Source organism: Rissa tridactyla, chromosome 2, assembly GCF_028500815.1.
Source record: "Rissa tridactyla isolate bRisTri1 chromosome 2, bRisTri1.patW.cur.20221130, whole genome shotgun sequence".
Taxonomy (NCBI): Eukaryota; Metazoa; Chordata; class Aves; order Charadriiformes; family Laridae; genus Rissa; species Rissa tridactyla.
The window spans coordinates 47,928,402-47,942,385 of NC_071467.1; the positions used below are offsets into that span (position 1 = coordinate 47,928,402).

Genomic DNA, 13,984 nt, shown 5'->3' on the forward strand with positions numbered 1-13,984 from the left:
GAGTTTCCAAAACGCACATATGTGGAAGGTTTTAACCAACACTGGCATTTTTATACGTTGCAATAGCGACTTTCTTTAAATCAGTTCGTGTGTAGATTTTAGCTCCAAACTTGCAGGCAATTCATAGTACTTCACCTTGAGAATTAGTGCTTTAAGTCCTCTCGTTGCCTCGTGCCTTGATGCCGGCCTTATAAGGCTGCAAGCCTCAGCTCCAAGAAGGTTTTTCTTCTTCTCTTCCCCATCTCTCCCCATTACACACAGGCTGTGGCACGTTGGTGTCTTGCCTTGGCAGCACCATGCTGTGGCTGCCCCTTTCCTCCAGCATCTGGTGCACAGCTCAAGCGAGAGAGAAGCTTAGACCTGCTGCTTCGTGCCTACATCCATGTGCCTGCTGGAATGTTTCTGCTCCGAAAGGAGCCAGGATAGCGAGCGCCATTGCCTCTCAGTGGCTTCATGACGTGGCCTTCCTGACGTCCCACGTAAAGAGATCATAGAATAGAATCATAGAATCATTTAGGTTGGAAAAGACCCTTGAGATCATCGAGTCCAACCATCAACCCCACTCTACAAAGTTCTCCCCTACACCATATCCCTTAACACCACATCTAAACAAGTCTTAAACACATTCAGGGATGGTGACTCCACCACTTCCCTGGGCAGCCTATTCCAGTGTCTGACCACTCTTTCTGTGAAGAATTTTTTCCTAATGTCCAGCCTAAACCTACCCTGCTGCAGCCTGAAGCCATTCCCTCTTGTTCTATCGCTAATTACCTGTGAGAAGAGACCAGCACCAACCTCTCTACAATGTCCTTTCAAGTAGTTGTAGAGAGTGATGAGGTCTCCCCTCAGCCTCCTCTTCCTCAAACTAAACAGTCCCAGCTCCTTCAATCGCTCCTCATAAGATTTATTCTCCAGGCCCTTCACCAGCTTCGTTGCCCTCCTCTGCACTCGCTCCAGCACCTCGACATCTCTCTCGTATCGAGGTGCCCAAAACTGGACACAGTACTCAAGGTGTGGCCTCACCAGTGCTGAGTACAGGGGGACAATCACCTCCCGACTTTTGCTGGTCACACTATTTCTAATACAAGCCAGGATGCCATTGGCCCTCTTGGCCACCTGGGCACACTGCTGGCTGATGTTCAGCCGCTTGTCAATTAGAACCCCCAGGTCCTTTTCTGCCAGGCAGCTCTCCAGCCACACTTCCCCAAGCCTGTGGCGATGCATGGGGTTGTTGTGGCCCAACTGCAGGACCTGGCACTTGGCCTTGTTGAAGCTCCTACCGTTAGCATTGGCCCATCGGTCCAATCTATCCGAGTCTCTCTGTAGAGCCTCCCTATCCTCATGTAGATCAACACTCCCACTTAGCTTGGTGTCATCTGCGAACTTGCTGATGATACACTCTATGTCCTTATCAAGGTCATCAATAAAAACGTTAAACAGAAATGGTCCCATGCTTTGTGTTAGAGCTCTCTGGTATTACCTGCCACGTTTTGGGTCATTTTTGGAATACTTTGATTTATTTGAGACGTGCCTAAACAGCACTGAAGTCAGCTTTTAACGTAGCAATCAGGGCAAAGTCCCTCTCAGTTGAGAGGGAAATGAACATATAATAATATGAAGAGTTGTAGCTGCTGATACTTGGGAGATAGACCTTTATAAAAGAAAAATGGGATAGTGAAATGGGTCACTGAATTTAGTGTACTTCCTTGAAAAAGTTTGCTTATTTTTTCTGCTAATAGCTGGTCTGCAAACTCTTTGGTTTATACTTGAAAAAATCTTTATCCGTTTTTTCTGACCTGTAAAAAAAAATAATGTGTATAGGATATATTAGATATATATGTAGTGCTGTGATTGGCCCCTTGGCTTTAATAGTAAAAACCATATGCAGTAACTATGAATCAGAGACCTCACAGTTGAGAAGAGCTCTACCAAAAAAAAATCCTAACTGTGTATTTTTAAAGTGAATGCAATGCTTGCGTTACTCTAATAAAATCTAGCAGGTATAACGAGCAATATAAAGCCACAAATCATTTTTATAAGGAGTTCACCTGTGTCCAAGTGATTAAAGACTTCTACGTCAAACTGTAACAAATTAGAACAATTGGAGTCCAAGATGGGATATTGACTCAGGTGTTATCAAAACCTATTTGTCTGAGTTAACCTTTCCTTAAGCAGAAGAAACAATGTACTTGAGCTTTCCCAAAAGAACATGTTTCCTAAATAATCATTCATCACTTTCCTGATGCCTGTCACCTGCAGTAGGTATAATTGGCTTCTGGATGTTATTGAATTGCAGGAGTCTTAAAATTTAAAACATTACAGTGACTTAGCCCACTGCTGTTCTGGGATGTGTCTGTAAGCCAGTAATCTTTGTGGTCAGCTTCCTGGCATCAATAGTGAGTGGTTAATATGGATCAACATCTGGCAGTAGGGAGGTAGAGGGCAAGTACAGCATGGAGTAGGTTCTGGTGCTGTGGGTCCTCTGCATTAGGAGTTGTTCAGTTTGAACATCTGCTAGTGATTTCTAGAAGGCTTTGGAGTATAGTGTGGCAAGCACTGCCTCTTCCACAGAGCTAGAAGCACTGATTATTCTCACCAGAAAGTGAAAACTTACTGATTGTTCTCACCAGAAAGTGAAAACTGGCTGGGAAAGGCAAAAGAGGGGCAAGAGGAAAGTAAAACTGCAGGAGTAATTGTTTTAATGCATAAAGCATCATTGTTATAATGTGTAAAACAGGGCAACCATGACGATAAATGTGTTTGGGGAAGGAGTTATTTCAGGATGCTCCCAAGGCTAATAGTTTAATAACTGGGGGAGACTTTGTGTTTATAAGGTAATGACAGCAACTGGAGGTATGGTGGTTACTGCTGCATGTTGTTGCACTAGAATTGTCCAGTGAAGAATTCCTTTTTTTAAATAGACGATGTGAGGGGGTGGTACACACAAAAAATGAAAACATGAGGGCACAGTCCCACTGTGGAGATGTTTGAGGAAAATGTGATGTCCTACCTTCCTTCGTCCCATTCCTTCAGCTGGTCTCAGCTTCCTACCAGCAAGGTCTTCACACCTGAAGGTTCGAAACCAAACCTGGGAGAAGTCCCAAAGGAGGCAAGAGCATTGCTCGAGTGTGGACAAAACAGGAGGAGGGGAGTGAGCTGGAAGTGTGGGGCAGAGTGGAGCCGGACTGGGACCGGAGTCAGCCCTGCCCGGGAACATTACACAGCTGAATGAAGGCTTCTCAGGTGCTTTCAGCCTTCTGTAGCATTACCCAATTTCCAAAAACATGAGGACATTCTAACAGCTTGCCACAAAAATATATGGTTACACCTGGTCAGTCTGTGTTCTGGACCATCTTAACTCTGTCACTCGGAGACAGTGCGCTGCTGTCCTTTTCTTCGTCGTAACCAGTGATATGCCGTGTCACACGCGTGGGCTGGGACATGCCACTAGCAGGTCCGAGTGTCTGAAATAGCGTAGGGCTCTGCTACACCCTACCAGTGACTGCGTAGCAGGAAGCAGAGGGTGCACGGGGCAAGCTCTCAGCAGGGGTGTGAAGGAACGTAGGGGTGCCTGAAGGTGCAAATCCTGTTGGGTCAGTGCTGGAAGCTTAGAGGGTAGAGGGAGACAAGTCTAGCGTGGGTTATCTATTCTGCCTTTTAGGAATAATTTATGGTATGCTCTTTCTCCTGGATCGTGTTGTCTTTAGGTGTATTATTTAGCATGAATGAAATCTGTTCTGGGGAGCTGCTGTGCCTGACTGATTTCCTGGGCCAGTGGGAGCCCTGTGAAGTTTACCAAAAGCACAGGCAAAGCCCAGCACCTGGGATGCAACACGCTGACAGGCTAGAAAGTGGCTCTGTTGAAAAAGTCTGAGGGGTACCTGGTGAGACAGCAGCGGTGGTGTTGCAAAAGCGGCCAACAGCATATAGGGCTGTATAAGCAAGAGTGCAGCCAGCAGGTCGCAGTTGGTGATTATTCCCCATCATTCAGCACTCATGATGCTACAGCTGGAGTATTGCTTCCAGTTTGGGAAACAGCTTTTTTTCCAGTGGGAGCAATTCCAGTGTACCAAGATGGTTAGGGGGCTGTAGCAAATTATGTGTTAGGAGAGGCAGGGAGAACTGGGTTTATTCAGCGTTGAGAGGGCTGAGGGGAGATTTCTCTGCTGTGCATACCTATCTAATGGGAGGGTATAAAGAAGACCAACAGATTCATCTGAGGTGCCCAGTGGGAGGACAAGAGGCAACAGGCACAAGTTGGAACAGGAGAATTCTGCTTCAGTATAAGAAAAAAAAATATTCTAACATGAGGGTGGTCGAACAAAGAAAGAGGTTGCTCAGAGAAAGTGTGGATTCTCCGAATGTGGAAAAACTAAAAATTTAATTGGACATGGCCCTAGGCAGCCTGCCATAACTAGACCTGCTTTGAGGAGCAGGTTGCACTAGATGACTCTGGGGGTCCTGTCCAACCTGGAGGATTCTACAAGTCTCACCTGATGTCCTGTGCTAAAGTCCACGGTCCTTTGTTGATGTTTCTATAAGTTTTGTGACCACTGACTCTTGTTTGAGTGAACAAGATGGAGCAAGTTTGATTTTCATAGATTATTGCTACGAGGACAAAGTGAAGATCATTTAGCTATGTAATCTGAGAAACAAAAACTTAGAGATATCTGTGCATGAGTTTCTAGATGATTTTAGAGTGATTGCTATGTATGGTATGATATATATTGATATGATATGATATGATATGTATGGTATGTATTTGTTGCTAATATCCTGGAACACATATTTACCTACCATCTATGCTTTACAGATGTTAACTAACACACGGTAATGAATGAATTAACCTAACACAAGAAGAGAGGAGTTAGCTTTCTTCACTTTCAGAACTTAAATTTTAAAATATGCACCAGCAGCCTTAACTTCACCATAGTAAGGTTTAGTGGGTAGGAATAAAGTTGTGCAGTCTTAGACTTTTCATTTCATTTTTTCAGTTTTTTATTACAATTTTGGACAGCAGCTGATACCTTATATTTATGTTCAGAAGGAAGAGTGCAGAACAGTATTTTTCTCAGCGTGCCAAACTAGAACTGTGGCATGATTTTTCTTCTGTTCCAGCACAGTAAGATTTAGCCTTATTTCACCTATTATTATCCTGTGACTATAAAAAAAATATTTCCATATTTTTTAATTGAGAATAATTTTGCCTTTAAACATGCCTGGGGAATATAAAAATCCATTTGCTATTTGGCTGGTGGAAATGGATGCCATTAATAAGCAGCTGCTTCATGAGACCTTTGTTGTGAAGCTCGGCCAGTTAGTTACCCCTGTGGTTTCACATCTGACCCGCCGTTTCCTTCTACAGCGGCTTGTTTGTTTGCGAATCACCAGGGAACTGCGAGTTGGCCAAGAAGCAGCTCCCACAGCCGTAGGTGGTGACACCTCCCTCGCTCCGGCCGGTGTCCCCGCAGGAAGCAAGAAAAAGCTGTATCCATACTGTCTCAAGTTAAAATTTCTGGTAGCGTAGCTCATGTTGTCCAAAGAAGCCATTTGTGGGTACTCGTTGATGCTAGAAACTGATATTTTTACAGAACGTGCCCTTTCAAAAAGAGAAGGGGGAGACGTGCACCAGAGCCCTGTGTGTCCTCAGCTCCTGTCAGCTCCACCGAAGGCAGGGCTACGTGGCCACCCCCAGCTCTGCGGCAGTTTTGAGGAGAAACCAGCAAAGAGCATCCCACCGGTGTTATCAGCAAAAAACCCGAGTGCTTTCCTTTCATGTTGCGGTGTTTCAAAAATGTTGTCTGGCCAGCGGTGTGAACTGTGAATGAGTATTACGTACCATAAAACCTAGCAGTTTCCTGGATTAGACCAATTAGTGTTTGTTTAGATAATTCAGGGCTTGAATGACTTCCTCTCCGGAAGCCCCAGGACTGAAGTGCAAAGGCGGCACACCTCGGCGGAGCTGCCTGTGCCTTTGCTCTGAAGGGCTTGCGGAAGATAATCACAGCTTTACAAATACGGGTGAGCTGCAGATCACGTCTTACAAGAGGAAGCATTATTCACAGCGCTTCTCAGTTATTAACTGATGGGAATTACAGCCTTGATGCCATGCAATGGCCATTCTGTGATGACACCCGAATTTGAAGCCCAGAATTTGAACTTCACACTGCTCCATGTTCAGGGATTGTGGGGTTTTAGGGGTTGTGGAGGTGAGGAAGGGATATACTATTTCAGTGTATGTTTTCCTTTGCATTTTTTTTAGTATATTCCATCTTTCTGAATAAAATGGTCTATACATGTTAGTAGCATTTATCTGATGCACCATCCTTTATGATGAGGTATCTGATGATGATGATGAAGAGCTGAGTGGGTTCCGTTAGGTCCTTGGAAAGGGCTTTTCAAGTTAAACCATTCAAATACGAAACAGAGCAATCTTGTCTATAAAGAGTTATTCCAGTCTTAAGGAAATAACTTCAGGAACAAATGAGCTTTGGACATCTGTTTTGTCTTTTTTTTTTCTTTCCAGTACAATTTCCATACTAGAAAAGCACACACATGGCTGTGCATATGTTGTTTAATCTCTTAATTGCAATTATGATCAAAAAATGAGGAAGGAAGTCTATGACTAGGAGAGCAAGGCAGAGGGGGAGTTAGGCATATGGGATAGACCGATATTCTTGACTTCTCCTTAAGGGAATAGATGTCATCTGTCATTCCCCCTAGCCTGGAAGAGATTATATCAAAGCGATATGCTTCATCCATAATGATGAGATCACCTTTTCTGCTCCTCAGGGAGCTGAAGATGGTGAAAGAAGTTTGCTTCCCTCAAGAGCTTGGCAAATAAGTTCTAGCAAACAGCAAAAACAAAGGGGTGGGAAAGAGATACCCGAGGGAACCAGATATGCTCTGTCATTGCTGCATGACGCAGGTAGCTATTTGAATTGCTGGGATATGTGGATCTGTCCTTTCTTTAAGAACTGGTTATGTTTGTTCTCTTGCCTTCTTTGGCAATTTCAGGTGGCTGTTTCCCCTCACAGAAGACGCAGGAATGTGCAGAACAGTAACAAAGGTTACTTGGCCAACCTTCAGGTTACACACCTTGCACTTGACTACTCAGCTGTTCAAATAAAGTTAGTTTAGTTTCTCCCAGTGTATAGTCAGTTCAGTCTCAATAGACTTGATATGATTTGAAGTATTATCTCCAGTGAGCGAAACCCAAATTTTTTGTTATTATTTTGCAGGTGGCTTCAGGTGAATGCAATGAAGACACTGAGGTTTACAACATTACCCTTAGTACTGGGGATGAGCTCACTTTAATGGGGCAAGCAGAAATCCTTTATGCAAAATCTTCTAAGGAGAAGTCACGACTGAACACCATCTTCAAAAAAATTGGGAAACTTAATTCAATTAGTAAACTAGGCAGAGGCAAAATGCCCTGCCTCATCTGCATGAACCACAGGACCAACGAAAGCATCAGTCTCCCTTTCCAGTGTAAGGGCAAGTTTAGCACCCGCAGCCCGTTGGAGGTGCAGATGCAAGAAGGTGAGCACACGATTCGCAATATAGTAGAAAAAACCAGGCTGCCCGTTAACGTGACTGTTCCGAGTCCTACACCAAGAAACCCTTATGACCTGCATTTTATCCGTGAAGGGCACAGGTACAAGTTTGTCAACATTCAAACCAAGACTGTGGTGGTTTGTTGTGTGCTTCGTGGCAACAAAATTATTCCCATGCATTTTCCCTTGCACTTGACACTTCCGAAATTTATTCTACCTGACAGTCTGGTGAAGGGGGAGCTATGGCACGAATCCCTCATCCAGCACTGGTTTAATATATGCCAGGAACAGTTTGACATAGATGAGTATTCCCGTGCTGTGCGAGATGTGAAAGCTGACTGGAACGAAGACTGCAAGAGCCCGAAGAAGAGCCGATGCACGGGGCACAGCCACGTGCCGAACTCCCTCAGCTACGCACGGGACGAACTTACTCAGTCCTTCCACCGGCTTTCGGTGTGCGTCTATGGAAACAACTTGCATGGCAATAGTGAAGTGAACCTCCACGGCTGCAGGGACTTGTGTAACGAGTGGGCCCTGTTCTCTCATGATGCTCTTCAGTACCAGGAGTCTGGTGACAGCAGCAGCGATTACCTTTTTCCTGAAGTTAGCGAAGAATCGATGTTTCTGCCTACAAAACCCGAACTTCCTTACGAAGAGCTGTGGTTGGACCAAGGGTCTGGAAAGGCTGGTGACCAGCCTCTCACTCGCTCGCTAAGTGAGAAGAACAAATGTGACAACTACAGAGGGTCTTTCCGATCAAAGTGTGGTACCGCATCTCTTCCTGTGCCTGCGGCTGTCGGAGCAACCACAAAGTCTTCAGATGTTTCCCTACCTCCACCTCCAGTGCCTCCCAAATCAGAAGCAGTAAGTGAGGGTTATTTATGTTGGTTTGTTTCTTTTTTCAGCTGGTGCAGAATTTGCTTGGGGATTTTTTTAAGGGAAGACTTGAGGGGGGCGCACACAGAGGGGAAGGAAACAGGGAGACTGTGAGATGTGCAACTTCAACTAGTTTCCTACCAAGTGTAAATCATATCCTAAGAATCACCGTAGTATATTTAATATATCTGATCTAGTAACTTAATCCTGATACTTTCAGGTGATATTATTGGGGGTTTTTGCTCCCACCAACAAGGTCTAAGAATTGCTAGGTCACTTCCTTCCCTTGCTTTCCCCATCATCTCTCCACGTGGCCTCCATGTTTTCTCATATTTTCTGTGGCGCTATTCTGTGGCGTGACTCCGCTTGGAACTGCCTCGGATCACCCAAGTGTGTGCGTCTTCAACTGATAGGCCCCGATAATGAGGACAGCTAGGATTTTTATGGATTTGAAGTGTTTGTTAATGAGATATTTTCTTCTTGGTTATGAGTCTATGGCAGGTTTTGAAGAATATTAAGTGTCATTGACCTTAAGGAAACTTTATCAAGCTAGACCTGAACTAATCGCTCTGTGCCGCTTATTGAAAGAAAACATGTTTAAATAGAAACTCTGCAGAGTTGACAAATGAGCTTTCTAGAGGTCTCAATTTTAAACAGAGCATGTTTCCTGTCCTAGGTTTTCTAATGAAAACTCATGGGAGAAATCACTTCTCCAAACCTGAAACGTCATGGAGACTTCAGAGGCAAAAATACAAGTATATTTTATCAACTGGAGCTTATGTGGACTGGGTGGAAAATCCAGCCATTACGTGGTCTCTTGACATAGCCCTAAACATTATTTTTTAAAAAACACAAAAGAAAAAAGAAAACTTCCCCCAGGAAAGAGTGCCTAGGAATCTTTAGCAAAATTTAAATGATACATACTTATGTCATGTGATTCTTGACAGATATTATGATTTAACAAATTAGTTTTGCAGAGTTTTTGCTGGAATTTAAATAAATAAAATACTGTTCCATTTGCAAGTCCAGTGATATTTTCAAGAGCGTGGCTGCCCAGTAAGGTGAGACTAATCTAAGGCCAAACTGCAGCAAACCATGGTGATCCCGTCCCTTTCCTATTCCCCTTTTACAGTCCAGCAGTGTTGGCCGTAGCCTTTCCATCCTGTATTTATTGTTGCATTTATTTGTGCTGGGTTAGCCTGCAGTGGGTCGCTGTTCGGATCCCCCTGGCCTGGCTCTGCAGCTGCTGGGGAGGTGCGATGAGGAGAGGGGAGGACAATGCCAGTGCAGGCATGGAACACACAACGGCAGCCCTTGGACTATGCCGCCAAAACTTCCTCGAAAAGCAGCCGCAGCAAAGGCAGGAAAGTCAAGACATTACGTCTTCTTAGCAAAGAGTGTTTATGTGTAACGTCTAGGTGCAGGAACCCGAGAGCACTTCCTTGCCTCCGAGGTCAGGTACGCGCTGACACGTTGTCCAGACTCCCTTGGACAAGTGCCCAGCAGCACCGTATCAGGATGAGGTTCCCTGGCAGCCTATGCTGATGTAAACCCATGTGGGGCTGGTCCCTCCCTCCTCCTCCTCCTCCTCCTTTCCCAGCCACATGGTCCTGGCTCCTCTTTTGTGCTGGCTCTGGCACTCCTGCTCCTGGGCAGGCAGCCAGGTCTGGATCTGGAAAATGATTAGTTTCCTGCTGATTTCTGCAAGCTGAACTGCTTCAGCGCAGGGTCAAAGGAGTACCGGAGCCAGTGCTGGGGAGCGGGTGGGAGGGCAAGGCGGGGAGGCGGGGGAAGGCTGCCCCTGTGGCGGGGTGAGGGCAGCCGTCCTGGCAGGGGGTTGCTGGCCCCCACCCCGGGTCATGCCGGAGGCGTGGGTGTCTCATCTCACACCTGTGACATGGGTTTTGGGATGGTGGGAGAGCCATGGAGCACCTGCACAGCATTGGTGTGGACCCTCATGCTTGGGGATCCCTCGTGGCATAGCGACTCCCTTCTGGGGGCGGCAGGGCGGCCTTTGGGATACCTACATATGTTGCCTTTTAAGGTCACTTTGAAAAGTTGTCGATTTTGTCATGTGTGTCTTATGTTACTGAGGTAATGTGTGAGTGCTGTCAGCAATTTTGGTATTACTTTCTAGCCGTGCAGGAGAACTAATTTCTGCTAAAGATATTAGCTTGCATTTAGAGGTGGGCAGGGGGTGTAACCCCATAAGAAATAAAACAAAATAAAAAAACCCTGCTTCTCTGTAGATGATAATCATTTAGACTTGGTTTTGTGGCTTCCTGGAACAGCTTTGGAATGAGTATCAGTGATCTACTGAATTCATCAGTGGGCTGGGGCCAAGGCGATGTTTGCATGGTTTCCATGTAGGGTATTTATAGAATAAGTAGATCTCAGGAGCTGCTGATGAACATGAGGTTTAGTCATCACTCCCTCTAGAATGATATTCTGTAGTGTTTCTGCATAAAGGTTGGCTGGCAATTGTATTTTTGCATGCACTAAATTTAAAATGTGTGTACAGGAGCTGGTTGTAGGAGAGAGACAAGGACATTCGGGTGTTTCAGAAGCTGTTCTGGTTTTCTCCTCAGCAGGAGGATGAAGCATTCGGATATATAATGCTTATTTTCTCAACAACCTTTCAGAAAATCAAAGTAGCATGAAGGCAGAAGGCAAGGGGGGGGGCGGGGTAACCTCTGAATTAAGGCCTGTAAATTTCAAATTGCTTCAGTCCCCAAACGCTAATTTGCATAAAATCAGAGGCTGTTTTCCTGATTGATTTAAAGCACATCCCCGATGGAGCGTGCCAGCAGTGCAGGCTCCGGTTGACAAGGAGTGTTGAACCTTGCTTTATGCCCACGGTCATGCCGACGATGGGGTGGGTTTTACCCTGGTGGCGTCAGAAGTGGTCACTGCGATGGGCACCTGCGATGCCCAGATTTGTGAGTGATACCCCAGGGCACAGGGGGTGGTGGCAGAGCTTGGGCTGGCACCCAGGAAAAGGAGCAGAGCTCTATAAAATCCACCTCACGCCATCGGAAAGGGGTCACCATCTCCAGGTCACGGGAAGGAGTGCTGGAGCATGGGAAGGCTCCGACATGCACTTTGTCTGTATCTGGCAGCCGCTTGGCATCTAGTGCTTCTGGGCGAAAGAGTATTTCCTTGTAACAGCAGCAGCCATCGCAGTCATCGTGTCGCACGGCAGCTGTTCCCCTCCTCTCCTGCGTGGATTTCGTTGCTCTTCGCTTGGACCTAACGAGGGTAGCTCTCCTCTGAAGCATTCCCTTGCTCTTGCAAGATCTCTCCTTTCTGTTCCTCTGCTGGGTTTCCCGAGGGCTGTGCCTGGCAGCTGTAATCGCGGTCTTGTGACGAGGGACCAACTGGGACTGCAAACCGGTATTATTTATGGCCTCGTTCTGATCTGCAATCTAGGTCAGCAAGGGAGCTTGGCATAGTTTGGTATGCCAGCACCTTTGAATGCCGGCAGTCTTCCCAGGAAAGAATTCCTTTTAACCCCTTGACCGTCTGCTGTGCTCCAAGAGCTCCCCTGAATGGTCTCTCTAACCCCATGAGTATATATTCAGTAGCATGCAGTATTAACTTTGCCTAGTCTGACTTGGGGAAAAGAAGAAAATATAAAAATGAAGTCCTTAGGCATCCTTGGGGCACGGCACTAAAATGGTTGAAGAGTTTTATGCCTGAATTCAATAACAAACATGAATGAAATTGATTCTTTTTTTTTTTTTTCTTGAAAGAGCAAATAAGAACCCTTAGAGCAAGATTTATTTCAGTGTTTTATGCTGTCGGGCATTTCCTGTAATTTTGACTTGTTTTGAATTAGGGAAAAAATGTACTATAATGTCCTAGTCCCCAATTTTCCATTTCACAAAAGTACTAAATGGGTTGTTGCATTCTGAAAGCACTGAAGATTGCAAAAGGTTCCACATTTATTTTGTTTTTAAATAAATTAAATCACTTTAATTGCTAATTGTGTGTTGCAGAACTGCTAAGATAACTTTTAGTTCTGCAGTGTTGTTGAATTTAAAAATAAACTATAACTTTCAAACACAAAGAGAATTTCCCTTTTCTGCTGCATCTAAGACTGTTTCAGACAAGGAGAACATAGAGGTCTGCTCCTGCCCAGGGGGAGGTGGTGAGTCCTTAAAAATCCTGACTGGCAACCTACTTCTCAGTAGCCTTGCTCACCTCTAGGCCTACTAAATAAAGTTGCTCTCCCAAATATAGGATCATAGAATGGATGGGGCTGGAAGGGACCTTAAAGACCATCTAGTTCCAACCACCCTGCCATGGGCAGGGACACCTCCCACTAGGCCAGGTTGCTCAAAGCCCCATCCTTGAACACTTCCAGGGACAGGGCATCCACAACCTCTCTGGGCAACCTGTTCCAGTGCCTCACCGCCCTCAGAGTAAAGAATTTCCTCCTGATATCTAATCTAAATCTCCCCTCTTTCAATTTAAAACTGTTACCCCTTGTCCTGTCACTACATTCCCTGATAAAGACTCCCTCCCTGTATGTACTGATGAGATGAAGGTTTTAATTCCATCAGTTTTTCTGTGGGGAGTACAGTGCTATAGTTGGGTGTTTTAAGCTGCAAAGTTGGCTGGCTGCAAAAAGGTAGACCCGTTGGCTGGGTGCGTTACTTGAACAGGGTCTTCTGCCCACACCTTTCAACTTGTACATTACGTAGTTAACCTTATCCTGGGCTGCTTTGGCAGCTGCAGAAGGACTGAAGCTCCAGGTCTGAATACCAGCATCTGGTAAACACAGGATACATGTACTGTCCCTGGGGGAGGAAGGCTGGGAATTATCCTAGAGCTGGACGGCTGAGTATCACTGGTGAAGTCAGGAAACATCAAAGTCTGTTGATATCTTTTCATTACGTAAGCCTGGTTCATTACATCTAAATAAACAACGCTAATGAAGTTTAAGCCTAATGAATTGCTCCTTACAAAATGTAAAATTTCTGGAACAGTCGGTCTGATTTTGTATGTTACTGGAAGGTTCTTTTACATTGTTTCATTGCTGCTCCTTTTTAAATGAGTGGATATCAAACTACTGAAGGGCACCCTAAAAAAGATTGCCAGTAGCTCTACTGGTAGCAAGGCATTCTTTTGGGCTTCTTTATGACAGCCGCATACTGTTGCAAATGTATATACTTAGGATCATTTTTCTCTTCTCCTCCCTTTTTAATTATTTCCTTTCACAGAATAAGGCAGAACCAGATGTGTTTCATCTGGCTAAGAGTGCTGTTGCCCAGATTTTCTCGCTGCTTACTTACATGTGCTTCTTTTTGTACAGGTAAAAGAGGAATGCAGGCTCCTGAATGCTCCCCCCGTCCCACCACGGAGTTCAAAGCCATCCTCCACCAGTCCGTCCATCCCTCCTCGTACAGTCAAACCGGCACGACAGCAGACCCGCTCTCCTAGCCCTACTCTGTCCTACTACTCTTCGGGACTCCACAACATGTACGTGTTCGAGCTGTCAGAGCCCTGTGCTAGCACTTTTTGAGAAAGTTAAATTTAACAATATTCTT

The 13,984-nt window shown here is 45.3% G+C and overlaps 1 protein-coding gene across 6 annotated transcripts in view; it reads left to right on the plus strand.

Annotated features, from left to right (window-relative positions):
* The window catches only part of GAREM1 (GRB2 associated regulator of MAPK1 subtype 1), a 105,683-nt gene that overhangs the window by 83,095 nt on the left and 8,604 nt on the right, over positions 1–13,984 (plus strand). For all 6 annotated transcript variants that reach the window (XM_054193562.1, XM_054193566.1, XM_054193563.1 and 3 more), the window contains 2 exons: positions 7,242–8,420; positions 13,750–13,916. In XM_054193562.1, coding sequence (XP_054049537.1) covers positions 7,242–8,420; positions 13,750–13,916 — 1,346 coding nt within the window. The remainder of the gene's footprint in view (positions 1–7,241; positions 8,421–13,749; positions 13,917–13,984) is intronic.